General features: G+C 41.9%; 1 protein-coding gene across 2 annotated transcripts in view; it reads right to left on the minus strand.

Moving 5' to 3' along the window:
• Window positions 1-3,190: 3,190 nt before the first annotated feature.
• The window catches only part of FAF2 (Fas associated factor family member 2), a 34,600-nt gene continuing 15,218 nt past the window's right edge, over window positions 3,191-22,572 (minus strand). For both annotated transcript variants that reach the window (XM_079771100.1, XM_079771101.1), the window contains exons 3-11: window positions 21,347-21,481; window positions 19,327-19,403; window positions 15,862-16,000; window positions 14,198-14,283; window positions 14,012-14,103; window positions 11,227-11,404; window positions 10,179-10,350; window positions 9,341-9,484; window positions 3,191-3,458 (exon numbers count right to left, since the gene is read on the minus strand). In XM_079771100.1, the coding sequence (XP_079627226.1) occupies window positions 3,276-3,458; window positions 9,341-9,484; window positions 10,179-10,350; window positions 11,227-11,404; window positions 14,012-14,103; window positions 14,198-14,283; window positions 15,862-16,000; window positions 19,327-19,403; window positions 21,347-21,481 (1,206 nt within the window). In that variant the 3' untranslated portion in view covers window positions 3,191-3,275. The remainder of the gene's footprint in view (window positions 3,459-9,340; window positions 9,485-10,178; window positions 10,351-11,226; window positions 11,405-14,011; window positions 14,104-14,197; window positions 14,284-15,861; window positions 16,001-19,326; window positions 19,404-21,346; window positions 21,482-22,572) is intronic.

The following is a 22,572-nucleotide window of genomic DNA, read 5'->3' on the forward strand; positions in this document are numbered from 1 at the left end:
GCTCTGTGCGCTACACCACGCCGCCCGAGCTGCTGTTTTTCACAGGAATGCACTCTAGGTCCACTGACAGTCCGTGCTTCTGATTCTCCCTTGCTTCTTGGCAATGCAATGCTGTTCCCTCCCGGTATTTCCCCACCATTCCTTCACACAGAAAATTACCTACCACCTCTCTCCTAGACAGAAAGACCCACAACTTAGAACATTTTTTGTTATAAAACATTTAATGTTAACCTACAATACAATGTAAACTTTTATGAAAAAAATTTAAAGTACACTAGATTTCTTCAGTCAATTACATGGAACTGTTCAGGTGCAGTCCGAGCTGGGGCACTGCATCCTCTGTGGATGGACTTCCTGTTGCTGCTTTCCTCACAAGTCCTAAAACACCGGTTGTGAAGTGGAGCTTCTTGTTCAAGCACCAGAAATACTCCCCCAATTTTGCATTCTGGGGGTTACCACTCCTTCCCATTGTCATTTCCTGCAATTCTTTCCTTGGCCTTGGCACCATTAGCAATTTTCATAACTGCTCAGTTGAAGATTTCCTAGGTTCTTTTTAGCCTTTTTTTTTTTTTTTTAAAGAGATAAATATTCTCCCCTGGCCATCTCTTATCCAAACATCATAGTGGAGGCAAGCAAAGAGAAAGAAATATTTGCTGCAGGAAATTTTGCAGAAGTAGAAGAGAGCACTGCAAGGGCCCCTTATTGAGCTGCAGAAATTCAATTAACTCCGACCAGGTGTCTCTCCACTTGGTCATGTCCCATGGTCATGCAGCCGAATCTACAACTTTGGTCTTGGGAGTGCAGAAGGAAACTTGAAACAAGTGTTTTCGCTTAGTTGATGACTTGCCATTTGGAAACAACAGCTGTTAATACCCAGAGGTGATTTGAAACAAGAGCAAACGCTTGCAGATCACTGGCTTCGCAATATTTTCTCCCTTGAAGGTCCCATCGAGTTCGCAGAGGTCCTTGGGAGTAATAGACAGATTGTACTGACGTTGACAAAATGTGCATCTTTCAGGGAGGAAAGGAGAGGGCACCTGGGCAGCAGCTCTAGGGTCAGCAAGGGGACAGGAATGGAGTCTGGGTTACTGCAACAGGGACTAGGAAGGAAGCATGTGCTTGCGAAGCCTCTGGAAGCCTAAAGGCAAGAGTTGTACCGACCAAAACTGAAACTTTGTAATATTCTTGCATCTGACCTCCTTCACTGAACAAGTTATCAAAAGGCAAGAGGCATAAAGTGCACATTGTAGAATAAGATGCAGATTGAATTATTAAGGAAAGAAATTTACAACTTCTCAAAGAGGTATGGACAAGACAGTACCACCAGCCTAGCCAATGTCCTAAGCCCTCCCCATACCCCCCACCCCCGCCCCATGCTGGCAGGGATTCAGCTGTGAACTCATTGGGGAGGGAGGCGCTTAATGAAGTGGGAAATTCCTCTTTGCATAGTTGTGAGCAGGAAGCAGAATTCACCCAAGGTTGAGAGGAGAACATGGTTTATCCAGGTATTCACTCCAGATACATTTTATGACAACCGACAGCAATTTCCTGCTCATGTGGCCTCAGAAGAGCAGGGAAAAATAGTGGAATAATAGGCAGCCAGGAGCAGAATTAAATTTTCTAGAGATGGTGTTCTAGATACCCGTGCCAAGGCCACTGGAAAATTCTCAGGCTCCCTAGGTGATATCCATGAGGCTCCTCACCCTGCCCCTGGGTGTGCACCCCAACCATTGAGGCTGAAGAGAACAGTAGCCAAGTTACTGCTACCTAAGAGTGGTCCTCAGGTTTTAGTTAAGCAACAGAGAAAGCCTTTGGAGACTACAGACAGACCCAGCAAGTTATGCTGTATCCTGTATGAACCCCTTGGTCTCACAGCACGCCAGGAACTAGAGTAACTTCAGGAGGTTGCAGTGTTGCGAGTGCACCAGTCTAGCCACAGAACACTTTGGAATACTTGTCAGCTCATGCTGGCATCTGTTAATACATGGCCTGACCCATGTACCCATTACTATAAACAACCACAGACGGACATCCAGAGGTTAAAAAACCCTATTACTTTAACACAGCAATAGAGGAAGAGGATAAAAACTGCCTCCAGCAGGTAGACACATCACATCAGAAACTGAAATCTGACTTCTAAGAGTTTACGCAGCCTGGGAGTTCTGTGTTGACTCCCCTCAAGGCCTCTTTCTTTCTACCCTTAAAATACCACCACCACCACCACCACCACACCACACACCCACTGAGAAAGGAAGGGCACTCTCACATGGTTCTGCTGGTTCCACCACAGGCCCTGCTAGTCCTTTGGAAGGCACCAAGCTTGGCAATTCAGGAAAGCTCAGGGCTGAGTAGGAACAGCATGCACATGAAGAGGAATGAAGAGCTACTATCCTTTGGTTCAGACCCCGTAATAACCACCCGGTACAGATTCCAAGGAAAAGCTGCAGTCGTGTGTACAGGTGAGTATACATGGAGTTCACACCGCACACGTAAGTGCATCTGTACATCACAAGGGCTACAAACCCAGATTTCCTCTCACTACTCCACGTGGGGTGCATAGGTGACAAGAAAGGACAGCAAAGAATTGGACCAAAAAGAACGACCTCTCTGGGAACTTGAGGGCAATGGCAGAAATAAGCACAAACCAGGCCAGGGCTTCTTTATTATACTCTTGTGGGCTGAGGAGCCCAGGGGATGAAATCATGTCATGGGTTTAAGAATTGGCGCTTTATCAAATAAAGGGGGGAAAAATACACCCATGTCAGCCTCATTCCTTTGGTCATTACAAAGCAACTAAAAAAAAAGTAAAAGTTATTCATAAATTGTGGGAAGTTAAAGAGCATCTCTGCTCTGTGCCTTCTCTTCCCTGGAGGCAGGAAAACAAGTCCTTAGAGATGCTGCAGTAGCTGGTTGACGGAGGTGTGTCACTTTTATTTTCCATAAAAGCAAGAATGAATGAGAACTAGTGGGAATGTCCCCTTCCCCGCTGGGACAATGGCTGGGTTGGAGGCGGAGAGCCTCCTTTCGCTGGAAGGTGTGTGGTGCGAAGGCAGTAGGGGAAGGTGGGCTGCCGGCGGAACGTTCATCACTAACCTCGCGCGCACACAGGTGGTGACTCTTGCAGGCAGCATGGTTTCTGATCCTTCCTTAGGATGCAGCAGTCTTTAAAAAAAATATTGTATTATAATAATAATAATGTGAATTTTTCTCTCGTTTTTTCTTTTCTTTTCCATTTCTTTTAGGAATTGGGGTGGGGGGGAGAGGAAGAAAAGGTGTCATTCGTCTGTTAGGTCCTGAACAAAGAGAACTTCTGTATGGCTGAGTCCGGCCTCCTGCAGCGTCGGGGGGTTGGGCCACTCCTCTGAAGGGATGCAAGGCAGCACCCGCCGGGGAAAGTTGGCTTCGATCTGAAACTTTTCAGGGCTCTCTTTCAAGGAGAATAAGAAGTCGTGGATAACCTGAAGAGGTCATATAGAAAATGAAGAGCAGTGAGAAAAAGACAGATACACACATATCACCATGAAATCAAATATCCCCCAGCTATCCCTAGGATGACTCTGGGACATGAAGTAATCACATTACACTGGAATTCTTCGTCAAGGTCTTGCCATTTCACAGAGCAAAGTCAAAGAGCAGCTTTAAAATGTATATATGTCAGAGAAGAAGGGAGAAGGAGGGATAGATAGAAACACCGATGATGAGAGAGAATCCTCAATTGGCCACCTCCTGCACGCACCACTTGGGGCATCAAGCCCACAACCCGGGCACGTGCTCTAACTGGGAATCGCACCTGGTTCATAGGTCGATGCACTGAGCCACGCTGGCTGGCCAATTGGGCAGCTTCTTAAAGAGATTTATTACACAGCCCAAAGCTAGTCCTACTCTGAACTGATTCATCTGTTTCTTCTTTGACAACTTAGGTCTGATACACAGCTAAAAAAAATTTTTTTTAAATATATTTTATTGATTTTTTTACAGAGAGGAAGGGAGAGAGATAGAGAGTTAGAAACATCGATGAGAGAGAAACATCGATCAGCCGCCTCCTGCACAACCCCCACTGGGGATGTGCCCGCAACCAAGGTACATGCCCTTGACCGGCATCGAACCTGGGACCTTTCAGTCCACAGGCTGACGCTCTATCCACTGAGCCAAACCGGTTTCAGCTAAAAAACTTTTTACTCAGTAACAATCGCAGCCCTGGTCAGGTGACTCAGTTGGTCGGAGCAGTGTCCCATACACCAAAAGGATACAGGTCCAATTCCTGGTCAGGGCACATACTTAGGTTGTGGATTCGATTCCCAGTCGGGGTGCGTATGGGAGGCAACCAACCAATGTTTCCCTCTCACATTGATGTTTCTCTCTCTCCCCCCACTTCCTCTTTCTCTAAAATCAATAAAAACATATCCTCAGGTAAGGATTAAAAAATAATAATAATCACAGACTTACAGAAAAGTTGAAAGAATAGGACATAGAGGTACTTTTCCTTTGAACCAGTTGAGAGCGAGCTGTCAGCCTGATGCCCTCGCCCTAGAATACTGTGTGTCTTACAAACAGGACACTCCTACGTAACTACAACACAGCCCTCAAAACCAGAAAATTTAACTCATTTAATTATTATTCAGGCCCCATTCGAGTTTCACCAATTGCCTTTTATAGCAAAATACTCCAGTTTAGAACTGTGTTCCATTTAGCTGTCACATCTCCTATCTCCTTTAGCATGGAGCAAATTCTCGGTCTTTTCTGACCTTGACGTCTAAAGATTACCGGGCGTTATTCTGTTATAAGATTTCAGTTACGCCTCCTTCTTTCCAGGAGAATAAGGAGTCGTGGGTAACCTGACTGCATTCCACTCAAGTGTCCTACTCCGGCGGAGGTGTTTCTCCTGGTTCTATCCTTGTGACACTCACTTAGATCACCTGCAGGCTTCCCCATGGAAGAGATTCTTTCACCCTTTGTATTTAATGAGTATTTTGTGGGGCAGTACTTTGAAACTACGGAAACATTCTGTTCCTCAATCTTTCTATTTATTATTGTAGTCATGATTTCCTATTTTATTCGGTAAGTTATAATATTACAATCATCATTTAATGTTCAAATCGTTCCAGATGGAGTCAGGAGGAGCCCATTTAAGCTGACTTCTGTGTCTTGGTGACATGTCTCCTTTGCTCTCTGAATAATTACTGGCTTTCGGGCACAAAGTGTTCAGGCTCATCTTGCGTTTTCCCTGTCCCAGCCCTGGAATCACCCATTTATCGAACAATCCCTGATTCTTCTTAATGAAAATGGTATGAAAAGCCACATTCTAGGTGCTAGGTATGTTCATTGCTATTGGGATGCTGCTGCTCCCAAGCACTCTGTGGAGAAAGCTGGAGAATATATGTACATACTATACATCTACATGTCTATGCTAGATTGCTGTACACATATATCGAAAACCGTGAGCTCATCCCCCCCTCCTTACCCAGTTCTGGCTTTAACACCCCAAACCTCCCCGGGCCACTTGGACTCTGACTTCTCTGCACTGGCTGCCCCCACATAGGGACACCCTCCTTAATTTGATCGAGACCCTCCATGTCAACCTTTCTTCTGTGGGAATGCTCTTCTCACCCTGCTCTGGCTCTGACAAGGCACAGGTAACTGTATGCCACACGCTAAGAACAGGTACCCTGGATATACTCTAGGGCCCTCTTCGTCCAGCATTCCACGTCTAACAGAGACTCTCAGGGAGACGCCATGAAGGCACTGCTACCCTCCTTCAGGTCAATCCCAAAGGTCAGGAACACAACGTTCAAATTATCCTTACCTTTTGAGGGAATCGATTTCTATTTTTTGTTCCACCTCTCATAAGCTTATTCCACTGTGTGAAGTTCTTCCTTCATTTGTCTTAAACTTACCTCCTTAGAGCATTGAAAGGGCTATAATTCCAGGATTTAAGGAGTAAGCCCAAGGTCCTCTATCTAATTCCTTCATAATTTTAACTTCTTATATTTTAGTCTGTCAACATTAATAATTTTCATTCCCTTCTCTTAGCATTCACTCTCTTTATCTTTTCTGAGATGCATCAATCAGACTTGTACCAAGTATTCTTGGTATGAATCCAACATGGGTTTTATGTAAGGGTGAAATAATATTTTGCTTCTTTTCAGTCACTGTTTGAGAATGCAGCAGTCCCATTATCCTTGGAGGATACGTTCCAAGATCCCCAGTGGATGCTTGAAACTGGGGATAGTATTGCTATACAGGCATACTTATGATAAAGTTTAACTTAAAAATTAAGCACAGTAAGAGATTAACAACAATCATAAAATAGAACAATTATAACAATATACTGTAATAAAAGTTACATAAATGTGGTCTCTCTCTCTCTCTGACAACCAAGAATGGGGCAGGGAGGTATACAGCATGGGTATGCTAGACAGAGGATAATTCATGTCCTGAGCAGGGCAGAGAAAAATTTCATCATGCTACTCAGAACAGTGTATAACTTAAAAACTTATGAATTTTTTATTTCTGAAATTTAGTATTTTCGGACTGCAAGTGATCATGGGTGATTGAAACAACAGATAAAGGGGGACTACGGTTCTCACCTTGTTACAAAACTGGTATTTTTTGTTACCACTGACAATGGGCAACAGAAAACGGATGACACCACCACAAAAGGTCCTTTTGATTTGTAAATGATAAAAAAATGAGTTCTGGGCTGAGTATAATTTGGATTCTCTTGCATATGCATCATTTAAGAGAACATCAGCTGCCACTTTTCTGCCCACTCATGGGGCCTAGAAATTATTCTACAGTTTATCCTTTGTTGTTTTAGCATTTTACCACTATCAAGAGCTGGGCATTAAGGTCAAATTGACTATCTCACTGAACGTTCACCCCTCCTTGAGGTTATTTATGAAGGGCAGAGCTCACAGGAAGATGACACAAGTACCAATTATTCGGCTGTAGCTTATTAACTAGATGAGTGTTCAATTAAAGGCCAGAACTGCCACGACACTTCTTTCCCACCCCTGAGCCTTGTCCCCATTTATGACCAAGTATTTCTCCGTCTGGAGTTTGTTTTTTATTTTTAAAGTAACTTTACTGAGAACCTATCTAAAAAGCTGTTAAGGATTAAATATAATTAACAAATGGGTTGCTTTCCCTTTGGCCACCAGCCTATTCTCTTCCACAATTACAACAGGTTTTCCTGCAAAACTCTCTAGAGCAGTGGTTCTCACCCTTTCTAATGCCGTGACCCTTTGATACAGTTCCTCATGTTGTGGTGACCCCCAACCATAAAATTATTTTCGTTGCTACTTCATAACTGTAATTTTGCTACTGTTATGAATCGTAATGTAAATATCTGTGTATAGGCGACCCTGCTAAGACCATCAGAAAACACAGATATTTACATTACGATTCATAACAGTAGCAAAATTACAGTTATGAAGTAGCAACGAAAATAATTTTATGGTTGGGGGTCACCACAACATGAGGAACTGTATTAAAGGGTCGCGGCATTAGGAAGGTTGAGAACCACTGCTCTAGAGAGTAAATTTTGGTTAGGCTTTTCACATACCTAATGAGCGTTTGGGAGCAGGAGCTCCAGCATACTACAGAGAAACTGTTAGTGAACATAGCTGCAAGCTAAACACCATGTGCAAACCAGTGGTTAGGAAACACACCAGGGAAAGGATATCACATAGTAACCACCTACTACATGGTAGGTGCTGTGTGAAGCTTGTTTATTTTATCCCAATTTAAAAACTCCAAAGTTAGCCATGTGAGCACTTGTCCCCTTATACATAAATGAGAAATAAAATGAGGAAGCTATTTGCGTCTCACTCCCCAGGCTGGCTCATAATTTTTTACTGTATATTAGCTCTTTGAATCTTACATTCCCTACTGGCCAGAAAGTTCCATGAATCCCAGAACCACATTCCCACTCATCAGGATTACCCCAGAGTGACAAGGACAGTGCCTGACACATCTTCAGTTTAAAGTTCTCAGAGGGCAGATTATTACTTCCATTTTGCAGATGGGCTAGCTGAAGCTCTATGAAAGATTCTGCAACGTGTCCAGTCTTCTCCAGTTACACAAGGAGAAGTAATGAATGTGCTAGCAAACCACATTTCTAGTACGCATTCTCCTTTCTAGTATGCAATCACCCCTGACTATTTCCAGTGATTAAGGAAATGGCAGAATCTATTGCAATGATAAATTTGGAAAATCAACTCTCAATATAAACAGAAACTTCTTTTTGGTTACAAATATTTGTAACCAAAAAGAAGTTAGCATCTGAGTTACGATGAGCCAGGCACAATGCTCAACATTATACATATGAATTTAATCCTAACAACCATCCGATTAGAGAGTGCTTATTACACCTGCGTTACAGATGAAGCAATTGAGGCTTAGAAATTAACCCTTTGCACTCGCTTGCTTTTTTCTCGATTCCTTTATTCTAATGCTAACCATGTCGAGTCACACTCGACATCCAAGTGCAAAAGGTTAAGACAACTGACCAAAGAAACACATCTAAGCCCTAGCCAATTTGATCAGTGGATAGATCATTGGCCCACAGGCTGAAGGGACCTGGGTTCAATTCTGATAAAGGGCACATATCTCGGTTGCAGGCTCGATCCTTGGCCCTGGTTGGGGTGTGTGCGGGAGGCAACCTATTGATGTGTCCCTCTCATATTAATGTTTCTCTCTCTGTCTCTCCTCCTCCCTTCCACACTCTATAAAAATCAATGGGAAAATATCCTCATGTGAGGATTAACAAAAAAAAGAAACGTATCTAATAACTCTGGAAGAATGAGAATCCTCATTCTGTAAGACTTTAATAAGAATCTCTGCTTTTAAGTACTTCCTTATGGAATGACAAACACTATTTACCTATGGGCGCCAGATTTACAAGGCAGGCCCGCTAAGTGGGGCTTCACATGGCCTGCAAGGGAGGCTGGGAACTGTGTGAGAAGTGCACGTGCTTTTAGTCAGCTGTGTAATTCTGAGCTCCTAGGTCCGCAGAGACAGAGCGTTCTCTACAGAGCAGTGTGGGCTCTGCTGCGAGCCTCACCTCTACAGTCTTTTGGGGGACTTCTTGGAAAGGTACCTTTTTTCTTAGCCGAGTTCAAATCTGATGAAAGGAACCTTAAATACAGCTTTGAGTTGGTAGCTAGAACTGAAGGCATCTACAGTTCACTGCACTCCTCCTGCCCCGCTTCTCTCTCTACTCCCCTTCCTCCCGGTTCATCAGAGCAGCAGATACAACAACACGCTAGCAATTCCTAAAAGCCTCCAAGTCTACAGGCCAGACTCTACATCCACATCACACAACTTAAGCAGTCCTTACTGTTAAAGACTGGGAAAAGTGGAATCGTCTCTCTACTCGAGAATCATTGGGTAATTTGAAAATAATCTTGACACTTTCAGGGTCATCAGGGGAAGGCTCTGGGGGCAGGCACTCCAACTTCCTTTCCTTTTCCTCTTGTAAATTCTGTAGAAACACAAAGCAAAGGTGAGGTTATGGCTCCCATAGGGAAACAAGAAATACTATCACCATATATTTGTGCATCCAAAGAAAAATTAGTAACTAATATGAGAAAAACTTGTTGGCAAGAGTCAGAACAACCAAATTCAAAGTACCATTGCATCACATATACTATTGACTGTATTCAGGTATTTAACTATTCCAAATAAAGGGAATGACTAGAGGAACACTGGCTATAATCAGTTATAATCAAGTGGTAATACATAATGAAACAAGACTATGAACGAAATACCAAATGAGCCAACACTGCTACTAAGTATGCCTAAAAATTACTGCTGTGAATAAATAGCACTATAAACTGTTTATTACCTACATTTACTTTTCATGGAACAGCGCTGTTCCACCTTTTACTCACTGTTGTATTTTTTAATTAAAATTTTTATAAATTTTAAAATACTTTTGGTGAAAATGTAGTGAACGTATAAATGGCAAAGAGAGTTTAAATCACCCACAATCCCATAATCTTCTGGTCTTTTTCCTTTCACACTCAAGAAGAGACCAGTTTGCCCTGGACGGTGTGGCTCAGTTGGTTGGAGGTACAAGTGGGAGGCAACCAGTCAATGTTTCTCTCCCTAAAATCAATAATAATAATAGAAAAGACCGGTTTGGGAGTCATCAGGAGTAGAGACAGGCTCATTACCTGCCGCCGCCTCTCCTCTGCCAGCTTTTGCTGTTTCACTTCCTCCTCCTTCCGCCGCTTCCGCTCTCGCTCCTCGCGTTTCTTTCTTTCTTTTTCCTGGTCAGCCCTGAGAGAGGCCAGGTAGGCCTCATCTTGCTGCTGCCTCAGCACCTGGGTCTGATTTCGCTCTTCCCTGCAGACAGATCAAAGCACAGAAGGAAGAGGGCAATCTTACCAAGCTCTGGGTTTCCTTACACCGACGTTTTTGGGGGTAAAGAGTTTTACAATCTCGGCAGAGGACTATTTCACACTACTATAAAGGATTCCAAAGCAGAGTATGGCAGAATCTGAACAAGCCATCTCTTCTCCCAGTTTCATTTGGCAGAAGAATTTTTTTCAAATTCTAACAAAAGTAACATAGTATTATTGTCATACAATGATCATCAGAGCGTATTTTACAGGTAAAGAACCCTTTGGGCCATACATTTTTGTATAAGTCACTTTCATAAAACCAAAAAACCACATACATACATCTTACAAGATTTGAAAAACATAGAAACGTCTTATTCAGAGTTCTAACGAACAAAGAGAAAACACTGTAACATTCTGGTGTATTTCCTATTTTCTCTCTAAAAAATTATGTTTGTACATAGGAGTCTACGTGTCTATATAATTACAAGAAAATATACCAAAATTTTCAAAGTGGTGGTAGAATTATTTATTCTTGGAGCTTTTCTGTGTTTTCCAAATTTTCTAAAACTAATATATATTACTTATATAATGGTGAAAAGAGTTACAACCATTTCTTTCTACATTTAAGCTCTTTATATCAAGGCTCTGCTATTCTAAATGACACAATCTATATTCTTGAGCACAGAACCTGTCTTGTATTTTGATTCACATCTCTAAGAACAGATGATCTGATGGAGAGTTGTGTCAAAGTACTTAACCATTTTAACACTAAATGGACAAAGCTTTTAAAGTTGTCTGAGAGAGAGAAGTCATGATTTGTGGAGCCCAAGGTCAGCTGGTCTCTCTCTCTCAGTTCTAGAGAGGAACTCCCCTGTACCTTTCTAGGCGTTCTGACACCAGGTAAGTCTGGTTTGCATCTATGATAAATGTCAGCTGATTAATGAGGTCATCAGGTTGAATGAGGCCTTCTAGTCGTCCCACCACAGTCATCCTCCGATCCTTCAGCATAATCATGGCCAGGAATGGATAGGTGTTCTCTCGTAAAGCCTGTGAAACTGACAGAAAAAAGACCCAACAGGTTGAGGGCAGAACTTCAGGATAAAATAGATCAACTCAGACTTTCCACAATGAGCAAGAGAGAACTGCTTTAATCCCAGCAGGGGAAGAGGGAGGTGTCATTTATTCTCTGCCTCTTTTCCTTCTTAGTTTCTTCAAAAGATGTTTTTTTTATTTATTGTAGAGAGAGCAGAATGGAGAAAATGAGAGGGAGAAGGGAGAAGGGGAGGGAAGTGAGAGGGAGAGACAGAGAGAAAGAGAGAGAGAAATATTGATGAGATAAGAAACATCATCAAGCAGCTGCCTCCTACATGTCCCCTAATGGGGATCGAGCCTACAACCCAGGCATGTGCCCTGACCAGGAATGGAACCTGCGACCTCTTGCTGCATGAGTTGACATGCAACCCCTTAGCCACACTGGCCAGGCTCCCTCTTATTTCTTTTTTTAAATATTTTTATTGATTTCAGAGAGGAAGGTAGAGAGAGATAGAAACACCAATGAGAGAGAATCATCGATCAGCTGCCTCCTGCACGCCCCCCACTGGGGATCGAGCCCGCAACCTGGGCATGTGCCCTGACTGGGAATCGAACCAGTGACCTCCTGGTTCATAGGCCAACGCTCAACCACTGAGCCACGCCAGCCGGGCTCCCTCTCTTATTTCTTAAATAATTTTTTTGGTGGTGGTGGTGGTTCTTATATATTTGTGTTCCTATTCCTCGATAATTATAGAATAGAAGAGGCTTTTCCGGGGGAGGGGGGGGGAGGGGGGTGTAGTTGTCACAATGATGCTAGGGAAGTCTGCAGAGTTCAAGGACAATGTCTGTTTGATGGGTAACAAAGGATTTATAAAACTGTAGCTACTACTTAGCACAATTTTTCCCTATGGAAGAGGTCAAGTCTATAGGGAACAAGGCTGCAAGTCTTAGCCTTATGCTACTGGTGCTGATCTCCACCACCATCTTCTCTCTTCTCTTCCTCTTATCCAATCCCTTCCTTTCACCATGTCTTTTTTCACTCTGCAAAAAAAAGCTAGCTTTTCTGTTTCAAAGGCATTTATAAAGTTGGCTTCTAAATAACCAAGATTTCACCAAAAGTTTTACCTATGATTTCCTTAGTTTAAAAGAAGAGATTTTGTAAGTTTTTATAAAAATATCCTTAGTCTCCTTCTACCCACCATCTACCCTCCAAAGCTGTATTAATTAGCATGGCAAATGCATGCTGTAGGAACTTAGAGATGCTTAAAAACCAACTGGGAGTAAAGATTCAGATTCCAGGATATAGGCAAACATCTGTTGCATCTTTGGTTCTCAGGATCTAGCAGAGTGGCTGGTATGCAAGTATTCACTCAAAAGTTGCTGAACAGAAGTAGCTGCACTATAACTACATTCCCCCCCCCCCCACTGGAAGCCCTTATATTTCATACTGACTTCTAAAAATACTTTAAAAGTCATTATCAGCAAAGAGCTGAACTTTCTGAATCCCTACCAGCACTCAAGGTACTCAAATAACTCATTGTGCAAGAAGCTCTATTAAAATTTCTGATGAGGAGGATAAGCTCTTCAGTAAGAAGCCCATTAAGATTAAAGGCAAGCCCTTGACTGATGTGGCTCAGCTGGTTGGAGTCGTCCTGTACACCAGAAGGTGGTGGCTTCAATTCCTAGTCAGGGAATATACCAAGGTTAGAGGTTCAATCCCTAGCTGGGGCATGTTGTGGAAGGCAACAGATCTATGTTTTTGTTTCTCTCTCTCTAAAATCAATTTAAAAACAAAAAACCACCACAACAAAAAACATAACCTTAGGTGAGGATTATTAGAATGGACCAGAGCGGGGGGTCTGGATGAAAAAAAGTAAAGGGATCAAGAAGTACAAATTGGCAGATACAGTCACAGGGACGTAAAGTATAGCATAGGGAATATAATCAATTATATTGTTATAACTATGTAGGGAGCCAGGTGGTGTTAGACTTATTGGGGGGATCACTCCATAAGTTAGATAAATGTCTAACCACTATGCTGTACAACTGAAACTAATATAAAACTGAATGTCAGCCGAAACCGGTTTGGCTCAGTGGATAGAGCGTCGGCCTGCGGACTCAAGGGTCCCAGGTTCGATTCCGGTCAAGGGCATGTACCTTGGTTGCGGGCACATCCCCAGTAGGGGGTGTGCAAGAGGCAGCTGATCGATGTTTCTCTCTCATTGATGTTTCTAACTCTCTATCCCTCTCTCTTCCTCTCTGTAAAAAATCAATAAAATATATTTTTTAAAAATAAAAAATAAAACTGAATGTCAACTGTAATTGAAAATTAATTTTTAATTAAAAAAAGAAAAGCATGGGCTAGAGTCTAAAAAACCTGAGCTTACTCCAAAACTTGCTGTGTGATCGTGGACAGGCTTAAATATCTAAGCCTGTTTCCTACATCAGGAAGTGGAGGTGTAATACTACCTTATCTCTCAGGACTGCTGAGAAGATTAAATGAGATAATGTATAAATAGCAACTAACATTGTGTCTACCTTAGAATAATCATGCAATAAATGGCAAGTCTTTCCAGATTATTCCAAAGATATCCCAACAATCACAAAGAGGCAGAAGAAACACAACTTACCCCTGTAGCCCTCAGGCTTGTTTGTGGAGCACGCCCAGAAGAGCATCCTAGTGTTTATTAGTGAAATAACTTCAGGGGCACAGAGGGTGTTGCTGTGGAGAGGGATAAAAAGGACATGAGAACTTGCTTACTGTAAACTCTCAGCAGATAAGGTCAGAGGAGAAAGAAAATGATCAATCCACTCACCGACAGAATTCATCAGAGTCCTGGTGATCATCTCCATGAAGATAAACCAAAAGAAAGCGAAGCTCCCGCTTGGCATCATTCAGTGCCTGTGGGAAACAGAAGGTCACTAATTATTATGATGACTATACCGTGAGCTTTTACATTAGGCTAAGGGTCCTAATGGATACATTTAGGAACAAAAGGAGAAAAGGAGAAATGAGGAAAAAAAGTAAGCAAAAAAATCAAGAGTCCTGGACTACTACCCTCACACCCATGGAGTTTATCTCCCTATGCAAAGTCCATGCTAACGAACATTAATAAAAACATTTTAGTTGTATCAGGCACCTGAGAGTAGACAGCTGACAAATAAAGGTCCCCAACAAATCACAGAAGTCAGGTGTTGCCAGTCTAAAGGAAGATAAAAACAGGAGTGTCTGACCACCTGAAAAGGGAGGTGAGAATTTTGCCACTTTACAGCTCCGACATCCTTGTAAATAAAAATACTGCGAAGATGATCCCAGGCTATATACCAAGCAGGAATGAGAGACGATGGGACCCAAAGATGTTCTAAAGAGCATGGGATTGAAAAGATCTTCAAAGACAAGGCTAATGTCCAAGATTCCCGTGTGTGCTTTTACATTTGCATAATCCTGAGCCTATTACAATTCAATTAAGATTTCCTATATGAGCAATGGTGGTCTACCCTCCCCCTCAGGATCACGGCAGAGAGAGTGTATGAGAGGTGCCTATCTCATTCAGTATCTCTAGCACTGAGCACAATGACTAGCATATAGTAGGTGCCTAATGCTGGTCCAGTGGGGTGCGAGCAGCCAGTGAGGGAGACTGAGAAAAAGCAGATGTGAGAGAATCAAAGCAGGAAGCAAGAGTAAGCATTTTTCTTTTTCTCCAGATAGATTTAGGAATCCTGGAGGCTACAGAATACAACCACCCTTTGGCCTATGCCTACAGTATTTCTACGTTTTTTCTCTGGCAAACTAGAGATATTCTTAAAACCCATAGAACTCTTCATTTTCACCCTGAGGTAACAAGTCAAAGGTCGGTGTGGTTTGGGCTAATGAGATGTGCTGCCTTGAATCTACGGTCTCTATGCCCTTATTCCACTCTGCGAGGGATCAAAGAAGACTTCAAGCTTTGCCTTCAAGGGTTTAGGAAAGAAGACACTGACACAAACAACTAAAATATAGAGAAAAATGTGAAATTACTGTAAGATTAAAAACAACACTATGAAAGCACTACGTAAATGGCAAGGTAGGCCAGGGTAGGACATAACAATCACTAAAGGGCATAAGAAGGGAGTGACATGAGCTGGTTGAAGGATGGGGAAGATCTAATTAGCAACAATGTGAGGACAGCATTGCAGGTGGAGGGAACAGCAAAAGCAAAGGCACCGAGGTGGGAAAGTACAGGCTGTTCAGGAAGCAGTTTAGCTGGAACCCAGGATATTGGGGAAACAAGTTATGCAGGAAAGACCCCAAAAGGAGGTTAGGATTAGATCAAGGAGGGCCCAGCTAGAAGGTTTGGTCCTTTGTTCTGTAAATAGTGAAGAGCAATTTAAGGTTTCTCAGTAAAAGAATGATCATGACATGATCAGTGCTGGGCTTTCCTTCCCTTTGTGGAGAGAATCATATCAATAAATTGGCATCTATATGGTTTGTGGCACTGACCTGGCTGTACGTTCCCTGGTAGAAGACAGGGTGTGCCCTCCCATATTTTTCTTCAAAAGAGTGCATAAATGAAACAATATCCCCAACGGGGTCAGTGACCCGGCTGCGAGGGTCAGGCCGTATAAAACGAAGAGCAAACCTGGGGAGGAAGGAATAAATATCACATGAATTGGCTTACTGTAGTGCAGGTGGGCGGGCCAGTTTGCAAAGATTCTTGTACCAGAGGCATGGCAGCAAATGGAGGTGAACGGTCTGGGAGTGGACCTCAAACCTGAGATGAGAGCCTGGCTCAAAAGCTGCAAAGCAGCAAGTGTTGTTCCATCGCCTATTCAAGAAGAATGTGAACTACGAGGATTATAAATTTCAATACTGGCCTAAACAAATTCTGCGTGCTTTCTGCAGAAACATTTACAGCTAGGCGAATTGGGAAAGAAAGACATAGTATCCAAAAAGATCATGGATCAACTGTGCCTCTAGACTCTCTATATATGGGTACCATCTATATGGGAGGCACAAGGCACGTGGCTACCAAAATTTAAACTAAGTAAAATACAAAAAAAATTTCAGTTCCCCAGTCACTCTAGGAATTTTTAGTGCATACTCCCAAGCTATTTGAATTATGGACAGGAACTTGAAACCCAAACTTGCAATCATGATTTACTTGCTCCTCAAAGGGGCAAGTAAATCCTGCATGATGATTTATGGTTGATAACATCCTCAGAGGAAACTATTCAATTGATCCACAGTGCACTGGCAGATTTGGGGACCTGGCAGCTATTGTAAGATAAAGAATGGTTTGTTTCTAAAGAGCCCATCTTATTTTATTTGCATAGCACCATTTATTTATCCTTTAAATTTCCATAGAAGGCAATGTTACATAATATTAAACAAGTTGCTTGGATGATACAGTTTTCTTAAAATTAGTAACACATGCCTGGCTAGCATTGCTCAGTGACTGAGCCTTAACCTATGAACCAGGAGGTCACGGTTTGATTCCCAGTCAGGGTACAGGACTGAGTTGCAAGCTTGATCCCCAGTGTGGGGCGTGCAGGAGGCAGCCGATCAATGATTCTCTCTATCTGTCTCTCCCTCTCCGTTCTTCTCTGAAATCAATAAAAATAATATATATATTTAAAATTAGTAACACATGCCATGCATATTTTTTCCACGAAAAACGAAAAATATTCATGTACCTGAGGAATTTTCAGCACAGAAAAGGTGACTAAACTACGACCCTTTCCTTACCAAATCTTAAAACAATTCCAATTCCTTACCCCCTCAAATTCCTCATGTGTACTAGTATACATTTCACTTGGAATTTCTCCTGAGTAATCAAATCAAACTGACTGACACAAACATTCCAGAGCAAATTAAAAACAAACGTAAGAAGCTGTGTATGGTCAAATAAATGACGACATTAAGGAGACTAAACTTTAGGTGGTGAGCACACAATGCACATACAGATATATTAGAGAATCGTACACTTGAATCTTATATAGTCTTATTAACCGATGTCACCCAATAAATTTAATTAACAAAAAAGCTGTTTATGTGAGTAGAAATCCTGTAGAAAATTGATGTCTGATAACTTTCTCTGAAATTACTTTTAGGATTATCTTATTAGTCTTTAAGTTCCATTTTGATGAATGAATGAATAAAGGATTTACCTTTTTTGTTTCTACTAGAGGCCCGGTACACGACATTCATGCACTGAGGGGGGGGTGGTCCCTCAGCCTGGCTTGTGCCCTCTCGCAGTCTGGGACCCCTTGGGGATGTCTGCCTGCTGGCTTAGGCCTGTTTTCCGCAGGGAGTGGGCCTAAGCCGGCAGGCTGACATCCCCAAGGGGTCCTTAGCGCTGCCTCGGGGGCGGGAGAGGCTCCCGCTCGCCAGCCGTGAGCCCAGCTTCTGGCTGAGCGGCGCTCCCCCTGTGGGAGTGCACTGACCTCCAAGGGGGCAGCTCCTATGTTGAGCATCCACCCCCTGGTGGTGAGTGTCATAGCTACTGGTCATTCTGCTGTTTGGTAAATTTGCATATTAGGGTTTTATTATATAGGATACTTTAGGATAATTAGCTTAAAAAAAAAAAGAGACATCAACTCAGTCTTCATTAAGATTTTAAAGGTTTGTACATGCTCATTCTTAAATAAACAGGGATGGAAAGAGTACTAATTGGTTAATTGTTGATCTATAAGAACTTTGCTAAAGCAAGAAAGCCATTAAGCAAGCAGGCTCCTAAAGCACTAAATGGCCCTGGCCAGCGTGGCTCAATGGTTAGAGTGTTGGCCAGAGTACTGAATCCCAGTCAAAGGCATACCTGGGTTGCAGGTTCCATCGATCCCCCACCCCAGTTCGGGTGTGTGTGGGAGGCAACCAATCGATGTGTTTCTCTCTCACATCGATGTTTCTCTCCCCACCTTGTGTCCCTCCCTTTCCTCTAAAAAAAAAAAAAATCAATGGGAAAAATATCCTCAGGTGGATTAACAAAACAACAACAACAAAAAGACACTAAATGAGCAAGGTAAAAGGTGTTGTCTGATCCTTGCACTTCTGCAGCTGCTGGGTCCTCACATTAGGCCTCTGTTCCCTAGAGCAGCGGTTGCCAACCTTTCAGACCTCATGGACCACCGGTTGGCGACCGCTGCCCTAGAGCAAGGCAAAAGCTATCCCACATTTGAGGGAGGTACAGGTTGCCCTATATGCAAGGCCCAGATCACAGATTCAAGCTCTACCTATTGGCCCATAAACATTTTAGTTCCCTATAAAGCCTAGATGTGTGTTCATCTACTACTCAGCTCTAGACCAGACACCCAAACCTAATGTGCCAGCAATTTGGAACCCCTGGACATTTTCTAGCCCTGGCCCCTCTGTAGCTTCTAGTGCTGAGCTCTCTAAATGGTACATGAAGGAAGCAAGAAAAAAGGTTAAGTGTGAAGCAAGGGGTTATACCCACAGAAAGGCTCCAGTATTATCAGCCTGAACAGAAGGAATTATATAGGAGTGTCTAGAGAGGTGAAACTTGTAAGGGAGTCTGGAGAAAAGTGAATAATCTCAGAGCAGGATAATTTTTTTGGATTATCAGTAGTCAGATGGAGTTATCTAGATGGGTTAGGGTAAAAGTTACAAGTAATCTGAAGCTAGTAGATATGGTGGTTAGAAAGGAAAGAGTGGATTAACTAGAGAATGTTGAGGTGACAAACATGGTGGGAGGAGGGAAGATAATAAATGTAGGTAGATTCTTGAAAACGATAAGTAAGACTAGTTTAAAACAATTTCATTTCACATCATCTGTTGTGTTTGAATAATTTAAAATATTTTCATACTTCATAAAAAGATTGTTTAGGAGGAATATTCAATCTGATGTCAAATTGCCAAGTCAAAATTGATAAGAGTATAAATCTTATTCTGGTCTACCTTTCCACTCCAAAGTCTACCTTATTGCTAACACATAAATACAAAGGTACGTACCTAAATATATCAAGTATTGTGTAATAGGTAAACCGGAATGGAAGCATTATCAAGTAATAACCCCATCCGAGCAGCCCCTGAAATTCCAAAAATAAAGTTAGATACCATTCATTCATTCACTAATACCTTACAACATGGCTAGTTCAATTTTTCGCTCTATTTGTCCTTCATGTGCTTTCTCCCTCTGCAATATAGTTCCTCTTCCTGGTCACCTCATCCTCCTTAAAGACCAACTGTCTTTGATCTCATTTCATTTAATACTATCATATTTTTTTCTTTTATCTCACAATTTTTGAATTAAAACGTGCTCCAACACTTTTCTGCATTTACTTATATTAGCTGACAAACTCAATTGCAAGTTTTCCTCCCCAAGTCATAATTATCCCTTCTTTCCTTTTTTCACATTTACATATTAAAATATGGTATACAGAAACAGCAAGAAAGGTAACTATTACTGCCTTGGACATGTATACAATTGACAATTATATTAACCACAATTATAAATCTCCACATAGCTGCTAATCTTAGTAATAATACTAATTATTACTTTAGCAATGCTGATTATTGCTGCTGCTGTTGTTAACTAGCATATATGGAGAGAGGTCCATAGTTTACAAAACATTTCTTATATATCATGTTGTGTTAACCTGAAACCCTCCCTGTGTCCATAGCCAGGGAGCTCTGGAGCCTCGTGGCTGACATAAGGGCTCGAAACTCTGAGACAAGCCAGAAACAAACTGAGGAAACACTGGGATATACAACTGCTATAGGAGTCTATCTGCTCGTCTACTTCAAAACACCCCAAAACAACTACTTAGCAACTCCATTTTAAAACACTGTCAAGTGCTCACAAAAGGTATAATGATGCAAGAAATTCTAACTGCTACAAAGTTGAAGGGAGTACTTTCTTGGAATTCTAAATCCAAGTACAAGAGGTGAGTGTAACTCCAAGAATTACGAGAAACTCCATGCCCTAGCTGGTTTGGCTCAGTGGATAGAGTGTCGGCCTGCGGAATGAAGGGTCCCAGGTTCAATTCCAGTTAAGGATGCATGCCCGGGTTGCAGGCTCAGTCCCCTGTAGGGGGCGTGCAGGAGGCAGCCGTTCAATGATTCTCATCACTGATGTTTCTCTCTCCCCCTCTCCCTTCCTCTCTAAAATAAATATATATATATTTAAAAACAGAAACTCCAAAAAGTTCTCTGGAGTTCAATATCAGTACTGTATACACATCTGACCTCCCTAATTAGACTGTGAGCAACGTGAAAGGGAGAACTGGCTCATCATTCACCTCGGGATCCCCAGCAGCCAAATACCAGGTACACTGGAGCACTCTTAAAGTCTGCTGAATTTAACTGTACCACTTCCTTGCTACTAGCCCTTGAAAGCTAATTTTAAAGATATGGTGAAGGTTCTCAACAAAGTTTCCAAGTATTTCCCTAGAATTAGCTTAAAATTAAGTAAAATAAAGCAATAAAGAACTCAGTAAACATTCTAACTTAAAAGTGGAAGGTCTAGTCCTGGCCAGGTGGCTCAGTTGGCTGGAGTGTCATCCCACATTCCCAAAAGGTTTGCAGGTTGGATCTCCAGTCGGGATTCATGTGTGAGGCAAAGGATCAATGTTTCTCACACTGATGTTTCTCTCACTCCCCCCCTCACCCCTCCTCTCTCTCTCAAATCAATAAGAACATATCCTTGGGTGAGGATTAAAAAACAAAAAAGTGGAATATCTAGTCAACATGTAACAAACATTTTAAAAACAAGGTGCAGAAACTGTTTCAAATAACAGGCAAAGAACCCCCCCCAACACACACACAAAATGAAGAATCAAGGAAGTGGGAGGGAAATGTGGGCTGGAGGGGGAAAAAGAATCAAGGGAAAATAATAAACCCAATAAATCTATCAAGGAGCCAGGTCCAGCTATACATTCTGACTATTTCTCTTACTCCTTTTGTACAGAGATCAACATAACCAAGTGAATGGACTTATAAAAGGGGGAATTCCAGTTATGAAGTAACTTGCCCTTGGCTGTGGTCTTGAGACAACATAGCTGTAGATCCTGTGGTCGGCTGTGTTAACCTGCAGGGGCCGTGATGGAGGTGGGTTGAAAACACTTGGTACACCCTCTTGCTCATTCAATCTGTCCTGTACAGCAGCCTGAGAAGGAAAAAAGAGTAGAAAGAATTTCAGTGATGCTCAAATCAACTCAGAAGAAGAGATGAGGCAACTGTTGCTTGGTGTTATAGAACAGGTAACCTGAGAAGTGTATCTTCTTGGATCTTTCACTTGTTATGGTGGGAGGTACTGTGTGCTGATGACTCCAGTATTCACACACAACAGAGCAGTACAAAGAACTTGTCTGGAAGCAGCATTTATGCAGCAAGCACGCTGCTTTTATTCAGATGGCATGTGTTATTGAGGGTGGCTGGGAAGTAAGGTGCTTCAACGTACAAACCTAAGGAGAGCCACCTACAGAAAATACAATGTAGAAAAAAACAAAAAAAGAAAAGAAAAAAACAAAAAGAGAATACAATGTAGACAATGCCCCTAAAAAAAAGAACATAAGCCTACAAAAGCATGAAAATAGATTAAAGATAGAATTTTCTTAATAAAGAAAAACATTAAAAAAATAAGATTTTTTTCATAAACAAAACAAATAAGAAAATAAACCAGTCTCTAGCAAGTCTCATTTAAAAAAAAGGAAAATAAAGACTGAAAAAAAACCAGAAGAGGGGATAACAGAACAGATACAGAAGAAAGTAAAAGATATGCTACTTTGTGCAGCCTATGCTAAAAAACGTGAAAATCTCTAAGAAGAAAGCATTTTCTAAGAAAACTTATCAAGAAAGATCTAGAAAACAGATTATGAATGATGGGGGAAAACACAGGCAAAGACAGAAACAAGTATTTTCTTTCTTTTTTTAAAAATAGGTTTTTATTGATTTCAGAGAGGAAGGGAGAGGGAAAGACAGAAACATTAATGATGAGAGAGAATCATTGATCGGCTGCTGCCTTCTGCACGCCCCCTACTGAGGATTGAGCCCGAAACTCGGGCATGTGCACTGACTGGGAATCTAACCTTGACCTCCTGGTTCATGGATCAATGCTCAACCACTGAGCCACACTGGCCGGGCACAAGTATTTTCTTTCAAATCTATGCTATTTATACTTCTCAACTCATTTTATCAAGTAAAGTCATTTTATAAAGCCAGCATATGCTTGAAGTAAAAATCTAATGAGGAGATAGC

The sequence above is a fragment of the Cnephaeus nilssonii genome (assembly GCF_951640355.1).
Source record: "Cnephaeus nilssonii genome assembly, chromosome: 5".
NCBI lineage: Eukaryota > Metazoa > Chordata > Mammalia > Chiroptera > Vespertilionidae > Cnephaeus > Cnephaeus nilssonii.